This window comes from Pseudorasbora parva, chromosome 18 (genome assembly GCF_024679245.1).
Source record: "Pseudorasbora parva isolate DD20220531a chromosome 18, ASM2467924v1, whole genome shotgun sequence".
NCBI classification, from domain to species: Eukaryota; Metazoa; Chordata; class Actinopteri; order Cypriniformes; family Gobionidae; genus Pseudorasbora; species Pseudorasbora parva.
In genome coordinates this window covers 32,652,679-32,669,557 of record NC_090189.1, presented here as the reverse complement: position 1 = coordinate 32,669,557, position 16,879 = coordinate 32,652,679, and the positions used below count along the sequence as shown (strand labels likewise).

Here is a 16,879-nt window from a genome sequence, read left to right as displayed (position 1 = left end):
CCTGACGCTTCCGTGCTTTATAATAACAGAAAACGGGGCCATGAGAGATTGAATCTCAAAAAAGTACATCTAGCCTTCATAAACTTACTTCATACAGCTCCGGAGGGTTAATAAAGACCTTCTGAAGAGAATCGATGGGGTTTTGTAAAATATATAATCACATTTGAAACTTTATAAAGTCAAATAGCTTGCTTCGCCAGAAAGTGAGAAAGTTTAACGCCTCTCTTATGCTACATTCTAGTGATACGTTGCAACAGTTGCACTTTTTTCGTAAGCTGAATATGGAAGGCGGTCTGGCGGAAGCTCGATTTTTTACTTTATAAACATATAAATGTAGATATTTTTCTTACAAAAGCCCATCGATTCACTTCTGAAGGCCATATTTATAATGTATGGATGTGCTTTTTTGAGCTTCAAACGATGGAACCGGTCACTGCCATTATAAAGCGTGGAAGTGTCAGGATATTTTTTTAATATAACTGATTGATTTCATCAGAAAGAAGAAATTCATATACACCTAGGATGGCTTGAGGGTGAGTAAATCATGGGGTCATTTTCATTTTAAAGTGAAAAGACTTGGATTCAAACGTAATAATAATAATAATAATAATAATAATAATAAAAAACACCTAAATCATGATACACACCATACATTAAATAAATATATTTGCAACACACACTAATATAACAGATTCAGTTCTTCCCTGTGCTCTTCTTTGTACCTTTGGGTTGAGGTATGTGTCTAGGAGTTCCTGTCCACATTCCTTTCTCTTCTCATCTGGCGCTACTTCATACTCCACCTAAAATTATGCAGAAACATTAGTTGTAATATTTATGTGTATGTATGTATGTGTGTGTACTCAGATATACATAATAATTATACACAGAACACACACATATATTATGGAAACACAAACTTGTATTTTGGATGCAATTAATCGCGATTAATCGATTTGACAGCACTAATTCCATATAAAAATTATAAATATTCCAAATAAATTGTCAATTAAAAGGGTCATGAATTGAGAAAAAAAAAACTTTCCCTTGAACTTTTAATTAATAAAAGGTCATGGTAATATAAGAATATCCTGTAAGTCTCAGAGCTGAAAACGTCCTTGTTAGTTAAAGAAAAGCTTTTATTGACACCAGGCCCAGGAAAAGATCGATCTCAGAATATGCCACATCTTGACGTCATGTGGTGAAACATCGCCTCAACGTAAGATGAACAATGCCTGATTCTGTAGCCCCGCCTACCGACTCATGCCTGACATGACACAGGCCTACATAGAGCCAAACCGGATCCAACTTCTAAGAAATAAACATGCTGCATAAGCTTAATTCGGATTCCAATATACGCATGGATGAACTTTATCTTAAATGAGTATCCAGCTGACGTGGGGAAGCCATTGCATGTTTGTTCCTTCACTTCTGATCACGGATTCGTTTTTAAACAAGAGACTGGATTTGCAGACAGGATGAGATTACATGAATGAATGAAGCAACACACTAAATGTGAGTGAAACAATTTTTTTTAATATGTGATAGTATTGCATTGATGCAGATCGCTTAATATAGATCTATTGATTATGTGAACGTGTCTAACTAACTGAACATACCTTAGCGTGCTGTCAAAGGCTGGAGAATCCTTTATTTGTGGTGTTGTTGGTTCATTGCTATTTGGGATCAGACTCGGACATGTATGGGCCAGGGCTCATAAAGCCCAATGTCCCGGGGCTATGTGTTTTCCAGACGGGCTACCAAAATGTATCACCGGCCTGTCGACGGGCTATCTTAAATAGTGAAATAACATTCCTTTCTTGATGTGCGTTGTTCACACTCTTGACTTGATATTTGAAGGAAAAATACAATGGCAGAAGTTTTGATCATGCTGTCTGCAAAGTACTTGCCGCGTTTTCTACCCTGAAGATAGACTAATAGGCTATGTGTGTGTGAGTGAGTGTGTATGTGTTAGTCGATGCACGGTTTGCAGTTATATTTACCGAGCGGGCAGGCCAAGTAATACAAAAATATTGGATGAGCGATAAATCATTGTGTTTGTTTGATAACGACTTAGAGCAAACTCTGTGGGCAATTAATTCCGGTTACCGTTTCTCCACACACTTTCAAAACAATTCTCACATGTACTGACAGGGGCGCTGGAGCTCATTATAATATGCAAATCTTATCCAATCCTAGCTGTGGGCGTTTACTTTCAAGTCTCCAGCCCATAGAAACCCAGCGTTTTGGAGAGAGCCTCAAAACCAGTGTAGAAAATAGCCTATTACTTATTCATTATGTGCTTTTTTTAATGCAAAAAACACACAAATGCCATTAGTTGACCTCAGACAACAGTAAACTTTTTTTTTAAAGCCAGTTCATGACACCTTTAAAATGAAGTTCCTAATAAATATAACTACTATATATCCAAATGATGAATACTGTAGAATACATCTGAAGACTAACAAAAACACCAGTAAATCACTAGCAAAACTACATGATATTTTCACTATAACAAATATTACATTACAGTGTAATCTTCTGTGTATGAGGGGAAATTTCTACAGTAATTTACTTGTTTCGATAATGTCCTAACTGCAGCCTCAGTTTATGAAAAATGCACAAATATTTAAAGAGGGACCAGAACCATATTCAGCGACCGTTTTTTGATTTGGACCAGCAAGCAACCACTGTAGCAATCACATACCAAAAGCCCTAGCACCATAGCAGTGAGTTAAATGTTTACAATCTGGTTTTAGATTTGTTTATTTATAACACCACAAACAGAGCTTCTCTACTGAGCATCAAGGTCTTTAAAGGTGATGCAAACACTAGCAAGTTTTTCATGTGGGTGTGCGCATGTACGCATAAGACGATAAGCATGTTGTGATCTTTATGTTGTAGCAGAGTAGTAGTCTGCATTCCATATCTGAAGCGGCATGTCAAAATATTTAAGAAAAGAAGATCTGCCCTATTAATGGCAGAACTGATCTCAAATCAGTAGTTGTAAATGCTTAGTGGAGGGTCTGGTACTCTCTGTTTGAATGTAATTTTATCTCTAAGGCCAGTGTGTCAAGCTTTATGACAACAGATCTTAAATATTGTATTCTGCTTGCTCCTACTACAACATTTAAGTTATGGGCGTGCAAAAGAAATTCAGGCTAAACTTGCTGGTAGTGGTGCAAATGTGACCCCAGCATTCTTGTTCAGAGCTGGGTCGCCCGACTTCTGAAAGGGGTGGAGGCAAACAAAAAAAGGCAGGCAATGAAGGAAGATCAAAAGATGTTTTTATGAACTGTATTAGTAGTGAAATGAATCTACAATTATATGTATCTAAAAAAACATAGGCTCTGTTCCAAATTCTTATGTGCTACCTTGCTATTTATTTTCTGCAGCTGCCTTAAAGGCTTCATTCTAACAGAAAAGAAAGCTCACAATTGATGGAAATGAAAAGCTATACATATAAGCAGCAATTCAACAATAATGATGTACACTTGAAGTAAATGACACTTTCTTTATTGGGCCAGCAATATACCTTACATTTGTTGACTATATAATAATTTTATGCCTTGCAAACTTTGACATTTAGTTTTCTGTGAAACTTGAATTCTTCTCAACTTTTTAATTTAGCCATATTGGTAAATGTAATAACTGCCACTGGCTAACATTACATAACATAGCCTCAGTTAGAATGTTTTGAAAATTACAAACCAATCACAATTTTTATTTTATTTTCAAAAGTTCATAACTTTCATTACTTTTAAAAGTCTAATGTTTGTTTATGAAAAAAATGTGTTTATGAATTTGATAAATTACAATAATAAAAATGCACAGATATTACTACAGATTTTCGTGTCATAGAAAAAACTGTACATTTAACTTACTATACATTTATTTTAAATCATAAATGTAAATATAAAATTATATCAAAATATTTTTAAGTTTTCTTTTTTTGTGTTTGGGCCAGATGAAAATGTTTACAGGACAAGTAGATTACTGTCCAAACAAAGCAAAAGGTTGCTTAACTAACAACTTTAATATTAGAAATATTACATTAGCGTTCACACCAACAGTTGATAACATTCTGCTTATTATATGCACATGCTTTATGTTAAGTCCGGTGGATTCTGCCATTGATGAAATGAGCTTCATTCACGAGCAGATCGAATTTTTGTGTGAATCGTTCGTAAAGCCACACTGATGTAAATTGTCAGATTCATATAAGCTTTTTTATTTTCAAAATGGTAGGTGGTAGAAAAAAATGTACAACTGCTCTAAATCAAATCAAATTACCCTTAATTATATAGCGCTTTTTACAAGTCCATTTGTTTCAAAAGCAACTTCACAGTGCTCTCAGGAACATAATGCAAAATAATTTTATTCGTCTGTACAGCCGCTCTGGAGAAAACGGTGAAGTTTATCCAGCTCATTTCAAATATCATATAGTGTCAATGCGGGCAGATCAATGATATAGTTCAAATGTAGGTGCCCCCAACTGAACAATCCAAAAGCCAAAAGGCAAAGGGGGCAAGGAACCAAAACTCATTCAGGGCCAGAATGGAGAAAAAATCTTGGGAGAAACCAGGCTCAGTCGGTGTGCCAGTTCTCCTCTGGCTGACGAACAAACTGTACGATTATGAATCTGGCAACATTGCAGGTCTTAAGTCATATTGATATTCATAAGATTGGAGTCATCATGCCAGAGACGGGTTTATTGAGGATATAGTGTCAATGCAGCATTTACGGGGGGAGTTTAATTGACACGATAAACGCACAAATAAAACATTTAGACATTTTTGGTTCTCTTTCCGTCAGTCAAATTCGACACGATGTCGAAGACTGACAAATGGGGTCTCACTTGGGAGATCCAATCACCTTTTTAAAAAAAAGAGTTTAAAAAAAAGGCCAATGGAATTGTCGAGTGGAATTTGCATGCCAAGCCCCGTACATACGGGTATATAAGATGGCTGCAATTTTGCATCGGAGACGAGTGGTCGCATACAGTGATCTTTAAATTGCCTCACAAAGAGCATTTTTCCTGATCTAAAAAACCTTGCCTACAAGAGAAGGTGTTTCGCCCTTCAAAAAAAAGAGCATTTGCACAATTAAGTGCAGCGATTCCCCTTTGGGCACTTTGGTGCAAAAGAGCAGATTTCTCTTAAAGAGAAAGCACAGATGGCGAGTGTCTTTTATAAGATGTCTTTCCACCTGTGTGGTCATTTCCTGCCCTCATCTGATGCCCACGTTCACGATCTCACACTAGTCTGAGGCCGGGAGTATGCTGAGATGGCATTCGTGGATGGTTCATGCTCTCAATGCGTGACCATGCCCATGTCGGCATTGTGGTCGCAACTCTATTTCCTTGTGAAGACACAAATCCCCTCTGCTGCTACCCAGCTGGTTAAACACTCAGGGAGAACTTCTACTCCTCTGGAATGCTGTGATCCTTTGAGATGTCGGGTGATGAAGCAAGTACTTCTTATGATGGATCCATTGTGTCCTTTGGCGCTCCGGATGAGGATCTGATGTCGAAGCTGCTCAGTAGTTCTCAGCAGTCAAAAATCAGACTGAGGTCATAAAAAACTTCCTGCCCTGGAGTGAGACCATCATCACCAGGCTACTGCGGGCGGGTCCCGAGTCTGCTCGTCGCCGATGGCATCGCTCGAATGCCCCTGACCTGTCAGTGAAAATTGCAGCCCTGCTGGCGAAGAACACAATAGAGTCCGTCTCTCTAGCCGAGATTAAGTACCAGCCCTTACTTCATCACACCCAAGAAAGGTGGTGGATTGCGGCTGATCATGGATCTGTGAGTCTTGAACCAGGGCCTTCACAAGCTCCTGTTTAAGATGCCAATGCAGAAACACATCCTCATGTGCCCCCAAGTTTGGTTTGCAGAGATCAACCTGAAGGACATGGAAATCCATGCCTTGATTTTACCTCGATGCAGACCGTTTCTTTGGTTTCCTTTCGAGGGTCGGGCATACTAGTAACAAGGTCCACCCCTCTGGGCTGCCCCTGTCTTCCTGCTTCTTTATCAAAGTTGCAAAGGTTGCCCTCACCCCACTACGGTAAGTGGGCATTCGCATTCTGAACTTTCTCAAAGACTGGCTCATTCTAGCTCTCCAGATATATTATGCGAACACAGGGACCCGGTGCTCAAGCCATCTGGGGCTTCATGTCAACTGGGAGAAGAGCAAGCTCTGACCTGTGCAGAGCATCTTTTTCCTGGTATGCGGTGTGCGTGCAGTTGGTGCTGAACTGCCTGACTACATTTGGGTGAACACTGTGGCTCCACAGAAACAATTAGAGAGGCTCCTGGGGCATATGGCATCTGCACTCTGTGTGAGCATCACACTGAACACAATGTCACTGAACATTCAGCCCTTGGTCAGACCTTACCTTTCTACGGGCTAGAGTGCTCAACAAGTGTTCAGGCATGTTGTTGCTGTGGTGCAGTGTGCAAAGGACATGCAGCTTTGGGCTCCTGGACGGAACCTTGAGCAGTGGCATACCAATTGCCTTGAGTTGCTGACAGGTGGAGTTGGTTTCTTTCCTTGTGTTGGGTACAAACAGGTAATGGACGGGAAAGTTACCTCGATGTCTTGCTTGCAGCACCGCCTTCCTGCTTTTCAGGTAAGTTTCCCTGGATTCGAGCATCCTTTGGCAGTCAGATGTGGCGGAGGCGTCCGACACCAGGCCTAGTACTCAAGCTGCAGGTTAACCCTTGTTTATGTTGTGATTCCCTCTTTGTAATCCCATATGTGTATTCTTCCACAGTACAGTTTCCCTGCTTCCTGGGCATATTCAACTCTATCCCATCCCTGGGTTTGTAGTGGTTCCATCCCTTGTAGTGGTTCCATCCCTTGTAGCGGTTCCAATGGAGGACTGTTACCCTTTGGGTTTTAATGGGCCGCTGGGTAGGTTACGACTGCATGAGAGCAGTTGCCACAAGAGCATGCATCTGCGTCTCCAACACTCGTAGCACTGCTCAGTGTCTGTGGCTATATACGAGGGAGTGGCTTGGCATACAAATTCCATTTGCCAATTCCATTGGTGGTTTTTCTACAACTAAGAGAGGATTGGGGCTACTAAGTGAGACTCCATTTGCCTTTGACATAACGCCTCTGTTCCCTTAACCAGGGAAAAAAGGGTGCATCAGTAACCAAGATATTATTTTAGGCAAACTGACGCATCTGCATCTGCATTTACATCTACATTATAATATTTTACTTTACATTTAATATATCATATTTTAGTTTTTTTGCCCAAAAACAATAGTGTCCAAAAGTGATGTCCAGAGGGGCTATGTGTTTTTAATGACATTAAAAGTTAGATTAATATAGTTTAAATATTTTAAATATGAGGAAAGAAAAAAACAAACTTGTTTAAGGTATTAATCTGACAAAAAGATTGGTCAAAAACGGCAAAAACAAAATGGATAAAAAACTGAAAAGCAAATACTGACCACAACTTAATCAGATATAAATTTTGGTCATTTTTGCATGTTTATAATTTTGGTTAGACTTTACAGTAAAGCCTTGTTTGGAATCATTAGTTTACACATTAACCTGGGATCCTACACATTTTTCATTTAAAAATTACATACTTCTCCAGACTCAAATTTCTGTACATTTTCTGTACATTTTTTAAACCATATTTAACATAAATGGTTCATACAACATTATTTTAGCATTATATTTAGTATATATAGTACAGTCATCTGTTATACTTTTATTTTCTCTTTTTTCATTGGTTTTCATTAAGTAATAACATGCGCTTACATTATGAGAAGTAGCGCATATATAACCTGCATATATCTGCCACATCAGTTGAATTCTTTAAATGTGGTTAAGTTGCACAATCACCAAACAGCAAAGTACAGTCTGATTTAGATGATTGTTTGCTCCTTTATCTGTTGTTGGTTTGAGTGGCAACCAGCAATGCACATTCATTTATTGAGGTCATTCATTCATTCTCGACAATCACTAAACGATCACTAAACTTTTGTCATGAAAACACTATAAATAAACAAATTTATTCTTAGAAATTCTACATTTTATATTTTAGAAAACTAAATAGGGGCAATAGTCTTCAAATACACATATGTATAGTAAATGGAAAATGGACTGCATTTATATAGCGCTTTTAACAGATCCTATGGCCTTCCAAAGCGCTTTACATCTTGCCTCACATTCACCCATTCACTCTCTCATTCATACACCGATGGCAGTGTCTGCCATGTAAGGCGCCATCCAGCTCATCGGGAGCAGTGGAGTTAGGTGTCTTGCTCATGGACACCTCAACACTTGGTCAGTGGAACCGGAATCGAACCACCAGTACTATTTGTCTGCAAGTTGAATTTGTCTGCATCACTTTCATTGAATAATTTTTTTTAGGCATATGGCCAATTATTGTCTTTTGCATTTTGTTTGCAATTTACTGGAGCAAACCTGGGAAGGGCATCCAAATATCCCACATTACTATACAAAAAATATATTTAGTTGTAATTCATGACCAGAAATCATGCTAATTGTGAATGAGCATTAACCTTTTAGGAGCCTATTTACGAATTACTGGAATTCATAAAGTTACGCAAATTTCAAATTTGTTAACAAAGCATTTGTGAATCCAGAGAAGAGTTTTCGGGGAGGTCTGTTTTAAGTGCAAATTACTCATATATTATTCCAATGATATCGTTCCTCTGTGTTGCATTGTATTGCATAGAATGATATAAAATATTATTATAACTTTATAGTTATCGTTCTTGGTGTGAACGGACCTTAAATGCACTTTCTATAGCTGTAGCTTTTAGCAATAACAATCATATTCAGTTTTAAAATTATACATAGGTGTACCTAAAAACCACACTGACCTCACAGTATATTATATTATCAAGATAACTGTAGGATAGGGGCCAAAGTTATTGTAGTTGCTCCAGAACTAGCTTTACTTGCTTGTTTCACTGTAACTCAAGGCAGGCTGTTATGCAGATGAAAGTGGAAGAAACAAACATGTTTTGTCTTTAAAGTGAAGAATAATTAGTGGTCTGCTTCTCACCACAGCGTCCAAGAATTTTACACATCGCCTCAACTCCGGCCTGGTATCGCAGAACTGACGGAAAAGAAAGCGTCCGATTGGCTGCCTCTCACAAAGGCTGTTGTAGTCTTTCTCTGTGGGAAAGAGACCAACATGAAACACAGTGACTAAGGGCTTTGAAAAGGTGGAGGAGAGAGAGAGAGAGAGAGAGAGAGAGAGAGAGAGAGAGAGAGAGAGAGAGAGAGAGAGAGAGAGAGAGAGAGAGAGAGAGAGAGAGAGAGAGAGAGAGAGAGAGAGAGAGAGAGAGAGAGAGAGAGAGGAGAGAGAGAGAGAGAGAGAGAGAGAGAGAGAATGAGTAAATATCATTTGGGACAATCAATGAATACAATAAAAATCAATAGCACTTTCCTCTTCTTTTCGCTTTGGAAAGGAAACTGAACAGACGAAACCATTAGTTGACCACAACAAAATGGATAATACATCGACAACATCTTCAAAATATCAAAGGCACACCCCAGGATTGGTAAAGCTGTTGCGTTTAAGCCAAATTCAAAAAAAATGCACAGTACTTGCATCCAGAGTAGTGGTCGACCGGTTTTTGCTATGGCTAATATATTGATATCTAGAACAGCATGCTTTGCTTGAGACACTGAAAATAGTACCAGAATATTTATTCAGGTTTAAATTGTATTTCATTTTGATTCAATTTAAGATGTAAAGTTTTCTTTAACGTAACATTTTTTTTTAAATGAATGTATTTAATTTTAATTAAAAATAACTTTGTTTTAATTAAACATTAATTACGTTTTATTAATTTTATTAAAAAATATATTTTTTTTATTTTATCTTTATTTTATTTTATTTCATTTCATTTAATTTATTAAATTTCATTTCATTTAATTTTTTTAAATGTATTATTTATTTATTTTTCACCCTAAAGATCAATGTGGCCAATGGTCAATAATGAAGTAATGAAGATGATTATGTACGTGAATTTAATTGATTAAATTAATACATTTAATGTAGTAACAATAATTACTCAAAATCCACAAAACCTCCCACGAAAAATAAATAAATAAATTCTAAACCAATAAACTTAAAACAGATGTTGGTCGATTAATTGTCCAAATAAATATAGAGCTTTCAACTTGAGATAAAGTATAGCCTAACATGCAATAACTTCAGCCTTGCAGTTACAGTAACATAGCCAGTGAGGCAGATTTCAAACCACAAGGCTCTGACTGTAACAGCTGCTCTAGACCACGTCTTTGGCCACACACCTGATGGAGTGGTTGAAATGAGTGTGATTATGACAGAATGCGTTGAAGGGAACAGAGTGGGAAGGTGGCCAGTTGCTGAGATTTGCATTTGCTGCTCAGGTATATGCAAAGAGACAGCAGAAATTACACAGAGGCAAATGTGAGTGTGTGGACCTGCAGCAGTGTGTAGGAGGCTGGTATTGATAGCAATGCTGCATAAATACATGGAGAGAGCTTACAGCTCCTTCATAATGCTGCTGGCACAAAGCGAAACGCTGTACTGCAGAGTACAGATAACAATCAGCATTATTGCTGTTGATACACTCTCGTTTTAATTAGAGCAGATGAGATCTCTTAGAGAAATATTTGTTTTCAGATTTACTGCTGAAAATTTGAAGTGGCCACCACCATACAGTGTTGACATCCTGTTGCTTCTCATTTACTAACCCTCTTTAGGAAACTCATTTGATATTTCTTTATTATTTTGTGTAGAAAAAAGACATTTTGGCGAATCTTTAAGCAGCTCTATTCCATTCAATGGATATATTGCCATCTGCTCTTACAGCTTGTTCATACTTTTGCTTAATCAAACTTGACACATCACACATGACAACTAATGGCATGTATCATTTGCCATATTTAAATGTATGAAAACACAAATGAGATTTTACAGCTACAAGAGAGGGTTTTATTGAAATGTTGTATTTTGCTTTTTATGATGATATTATATTTCCCCTTAAGCTTGAATATGGATGAAAGTCAACAACATTGCTGAGTATTTTCTCCAGTGAAAAAAAAAGTTTCTTACGTTGCAAACTACATTTGTAACCAAACACATCAACGTCGGTATCACGTCACATCAGTACTTTTTTTTTTTTTTTGTTGATGTGAAAATCGGGTACATTTAGCAATATGGCGGTTGAATTATGTATATGATGTATATTACAATGTTATGATGAACTACATGCCTTTCTCCACTCCAAGCGTTTCTAAGAATGCTGATTTTCAATAGGCAACCCTCAATGTCTGACTCTGATATGGCGAACGGGAACAGGGTTTGTGTAACATTTGCAACACATAATTAGCTGTTTGATAAAGTAGTCAAGCAAAAAACGAATCATATTAATTACCGTTGTGTTATGATGTTGTACAGAGCGATACATAAAACACACTACCATTCTGATTCATTGACTTGTATACAAGCCTGTTAGCCCGATCTGCCAGCGATTTGACTTTGCTCTGCAGGTCAGACTGGAAACTTGTACACACTTTTATTCTGCTTCTTTTAAAAAATTTGCAGTGACCAATCACAAACCGGCTTATCCACCTGGCACGCTATTGCCGGTTTTAACCCAATGATGGATAGAGAAGCGATGGATCGTTGGTCTGATTGGTTAAAGGACTATCCAATTGCGTACAGAGTCATTTGAACTATGCCCGTTGATCATGACTCTTGTGCAGTAGAAAATACAAAGCAGACTCCCCAGACCAATGTTTAATCATCAAGACAGCAAGCCTGTATAATTCTTTAGCTTCTGAACCAGTTTCTGATTCAAACATATATGGCTGAATTTAACCAGTATTTCCACTTGCCACTGTGCAGCCTTTATACAGTAAAGTTGAACAAATAGATCTCTGAGCTGAGTGTGTGTGTGAATGGAGACAGGGCTCATTTGCATATAATTGGATCTGCGCATACTAAATGAAGCAAGAGTTATGTACAAGTTATTTTAAAACATGAATACATTTTATTGACAGGCATTTGTTCTTTAAATATGTTATTGTTGTTATCAAAGATGAGTTTTAAGGGATGAAATTATTGACTACACGGGGACATTAATGTTTATCCAAATAAAAATATTGTATACATATGCCCCAAAAAGTATTCGGCCACTTAAGCCCAAATATCAAACCAAAGCATCTGCAAACAAATTATGTTTTCATTTTATTTTCAGTCATTTCTGAACAACGCATCTATTTTTTTATTTTAAAAGCCAAACTTCTTTTTTTTGTGAAATGCACCAATACAGCATTGAAGGATATATTTGAGCTCTATTTCTTTAAAATAATTGTGTTTTGATAACTTATTATATTGTGGCATTTATTGTATTGTAAGTATTCAAATCAAACATTTTGGTGCTACTTGATACGCCATACAGTTTGTTGTCATAAAAAGTCAATTTATCACAATATGCAGTCCACAATTTAGTTCAGTGGTTTACATCAGTGGGTTTCTGGTTGACTACTTTAAGCTTTTGTGATGACTTCCAAACTGTCTCAGTTGTAGCCAGAAGACTGTGAGTGATTAAATGTTGTTAAAAATTGATCATAAAATTCAATTATCAATTTTATTATCTTCAAAATAATCTTATTTTATATATAATCTTATCTGCCTTATCTTCCTCTCCTCCCCCTCTTGGGTGGTCTTCAATTATACAACACCATTAAAAACCAGGTTTGACCCCTTACACCCATTTTTATGGAAATTATTAAATGAGCAGTAACATGGTTTCATTCATAGAGTCACAAGGCTTCCTTTGAGTTCGTTATCGGAAGAGATGGAAAGATTGGCCTTTGGAAGAGGGTCTCGCTCTGTCACATTGTTAATTCTCAGAGGGGTTTCATGACCTAATGGACAAATGAGTTAGGAGATGGAAGATAAACACAGTAAGCTTCCATTTAAAGTCAACATAAAATCAAAATCAATCCAATTTAGTGTATTAGTACACAATTTGCCACTGCATGCACCCAAAGTTGTGTAAATATTGTGAAGTAAAGCTAAATTATGCCTATTTTGGAGCAACAAAACCTGGGAAAAATCTAAAATCAGGGCTCGGAGATAAGGACTACTTACACAGCGTGAAAGATGTTTGGAGCAGTTGACTGGTATCATATTGTCACAAAAGAATATCATTTGTATATTTTAAATCTAAATTGAAATATTCAAGGAATTTCACACCATTCAAGCGCAAGTACAAGAGAACTAAATTTGTTACTCGCGCACTGTTTGATAAAGGTTTTCTATGTTCTCATTTTATTTTACTTAAGGCCAGAGAAAATGTGATATTAAACAGGACTTCAGGATTGAGTTTGTTTGCTGGTTCAAACAAGGTCAACGTCATGCTTAAATCTCTAAGAGCACTAGGTGATATTAGACTTTCATTTATCATTGTTTAGCTAGCGAGGGCAATTCTGTGATAAAGTCAAATATACAGCCAGGGAAATATACTCAATGTCATAAACCTGAATTGAAGGCTCATTAATGGTTGCAGTGGTGGCTCACAAAAGCCATATAGACAGAAGCCCAGCACTGGAGCCTGATATGGAAACCATTGAGATGGACATTAAATATATTATATATACACACAGTAAATTGGCATGGATATTAGATGTCCTAAATTTAATATACAGTATATTGGCATGGATGCATGTTGAATTGGTTAGTTTTTTTGTTTTTGTTTTTTTTAAAAGTGAAAATCAGTTAGCCTTCCTGTCTGGTAGCAGAGAACTGTGCAGAGAAAGTAAAAGCCAAGGTGTCTGGGTGGATTAGAGTGTGCTTCTGGGCATGTTGTCATTTGCTGTGTAGGTTTTTTTTTTTTTTTTTGGTTCCTTGCATTTAAACACGGAAGCTAAGAGCTTCCTGGGGTGCCAGCCCAAGAGGCTGTGCTTTAAAACAAGAGAAAAACTTGTCTTGCCTGAAGTGCCATGTAGACGCTTCTAAGCTTATGAAATCAATAGTAATAAAATAGCACATTCTCGTACAAACAATTCAAACATGACCTTTCACAAAAGTCAATGCAGACATGTTTTCTCAATTCCCCAAAGTGGTATCATCACAATTTGACACAAAACAGGGTGAAACGGTGAAATATTCCCAAGGCTTTCCCGAATTACCTTTTTCAGGAAAATACCAAAGGATTCCAAACACAACAATTAGACAAGATTGAACAAGCTTGGAAACATCATCGTACGTAAAGATGTGACAAATGGAGCTCTGAACCTTATCTATCTGCATTGTTCATACATGTTTACATCTTGTCAGGATTGAAACATTTAAGAAGTATCCAACAATTAGTCAACAAATTTTACTTCCATAATAATACTATATTTCCATGTGAAACAAACTAACACAAAGTACTTGTTTTTATCGTTGGAGGATTGGATCATGAAAATGAGCGTTGAATGGAGCCAGACCTGAATACCAGTTTGTAGTTGATTATGGCAAGGAAGAAAATTTTGTCCCAGGAATTGAGTCATATGAAAAATTAAGATCAAGTTCACCCATGAGAGCATATAACAGTAAGATAATATGATGATAAATGTATTTTAAGTGGTCACATTATACTACAAATCATCAATTTAAACATTTGCCGTTCTATGGATTATCATTAAACTACACTAACAGAATCAGTAGCATACCACTAACAGATTAGCCTATTAGATTAGCATACTCGTAGCTAAATTAGCCTGCAAACCATTAGCAGATTAGTCCGTTTAGTTTACGGTTAACCGAAGCCTGCTAACATAGCACACCCTTAGGCAAACAGCCTGCTAACTTAGGGTGTGTCTCAATCCGCTCTATAGTTCAGTAGTCAGGGCACCGATCAAGGAGTGGGACATTTTAAGGGCTGTATCAAACAATCACAGAATCCTTCCAGTACACTTTAATGTTAACTCTCTGAAAAATCCCACAATGCACCACAAAAACCAGGGCACATCGATGCTCAATATGCTCCCTTACCGGAAATCATTTCGAATTTCTGAAGCGCAGAAAATAGTACGATCCAACTAAATAAATATGGCAAAAAACAAAACAAAAAACAAAAATAACCAAATTAGATTTGAAAAGACAAAATGTCTTATGTCAGAATAAACATACATTGCTAGACAGGTAGTGAACAGGTAGTGATATGTAACAGAACAATGTGTTTACACATTTAATATCAAAGATATATCAAGATAGGTCCTGACTGTTGTTGATTAATACCAGCGGTAATGTTCTTTAAAGGTATCCAAGTGTAGGCTTTACTGTCCATGTCCAGAAAGGGAATAAAAACATCATCAAAGTAGTCCATATGTGACATCAGTAAGTTAGTTAGAATCTCTTGAAGCACCGAAAAAACATTTTGGTCCAAAAATAGCAAAAACTACGACTTTATTCAGCATTGTCTTCTCTTCCGCGTTTGTTTTCAAACCTCAAATAAAGATTCAAACGGTCATGAATCAGCGTACTGATTCATGATTCGGATCACCAATGTCGCAGGATTTCAGCAGTTTGACATGTGACTAGACCAAGCGGCAACCTCCCGCGATCTCTCTTGAAGCCAATACGGAAGTAATGTAAACTGCAATTCATCGACTGGCCACTAGCAGCAGGCTCCAGAAGGGAGCAGAATCTCATTTAGACACATGTTAAAAGTCCCAACTTTACAGCAGAAAAAAACATGTTTACAGCCGGGTACAAATTGTGGTTTTGGTCTATACGGCTAATTTTGACCTTCATGACAACTGTGAGGGAGGTGAATTTTTTTATAACTCATTCGTTTTACGTTATATAAAGCCTTAAAGTTCTGCATAATTCAGGGCATGGTTACATTGAGTAACAGGTGGATAGCCATTTATCCGCCGTCTATAGTCATTGCGTCACCTAAGCTCCGCCCACATCCCGCCTTTTTGCCCATTTTCTGTTATCCGGGAGTGACACAGATGACACAGAGATGGACAGATTATAAACAGTAACGTATCCACATCATCAAAGGCGCTTGGGTTGAATTTGTTGTAATCCTAAACGGAGAGCTTGTTTGTATATGCATTCACCTTCACTATTTCTCTCAGAAATGATCATCATCTTGGTATAGTAACTGTGTATCCTTAAATTCTTTTTTTAAAACCCTGGCAAAGATCTTTTATACTCACCATTTTCTTCTAATGTTACTTATTCCAGCGTGCGTACAGAAAGGTTTTGCCAAGTTTGCCAAGTTTTACAACAAAACCATTTGTTATTTGGCATTTGGGGGTAAAATGTGTGTTATTTTGGCAAGGCTGCCTGCTAAAATTCGGATTCCAGGGTCTATATACCACATAGTTTGCGTCAACCTGCGGACATGGAAAACAAACCGCAGACTTGGCAACACAATGCAGTTGAGTTCTGTTGACGTTTGACAACTAACGTTATGTATCGCTTCATTGCTCTGACCGGTTGTAGGTCTATCCAATTGAGGTCTTTCCTGGTTCTTTTGAAACACGCCCCATAATTACAGCCCAACCGAGCAGTCTCAGACTCATAAACCCTGACTAGAATTAAGTATGACAACATCAGGCTAGTTCTTCGTGGTATTTTGTTTCTTAGAATGTTTTTGCACTTGAGATATGAAATGTACATAATGTTCTTCGGCACAATTCACCGTGAGGCACATTATCAAACAGAAAACCTTTAAGAGAAAGCTTACTTATTTAGGGACAGACTTGTCTGTAAGGAACATTTTGATATAATACTTCTGACAAAGTGGAGAAAAATCAAATGCTCTGATCTTAAGCCACCCTAGCAGCAATGTGGCAAGATATGACGTGTTCACAGTGTAAAATGA

The 16,879-nt window shown here is 37.3% G+C and overlaps 1 protein-coding gene across 1 annotated transcript in view; it reads right to left on the bottom strand.

The window, feature by feature from the left end:
- The window catches only part of grk6 (G protein-coupled receptor kinase 6), a 65,349-nt gene that overhangs the window by 25,350 nt on the left and 23,120 nt on the right, over positions 1 to 16,879 (bottom strand). Inside the window, exons 3-4 of the mRNA XM_067422844.1 lie at positions 9,055 to 9,167; positions 723 to 800 (exon numbers count right to left, since the gene is read on the bottom strand). Of these exons, the coding sequence (XP_067278945.1) occupies positions 723 to 800; positions 9,055 to 9,167 (191 nt within the window). The remainder of the gene's footprint in view (positions 1 to 722; positions 801 to 9,054; positions 9,168 to 16,879) is intronic.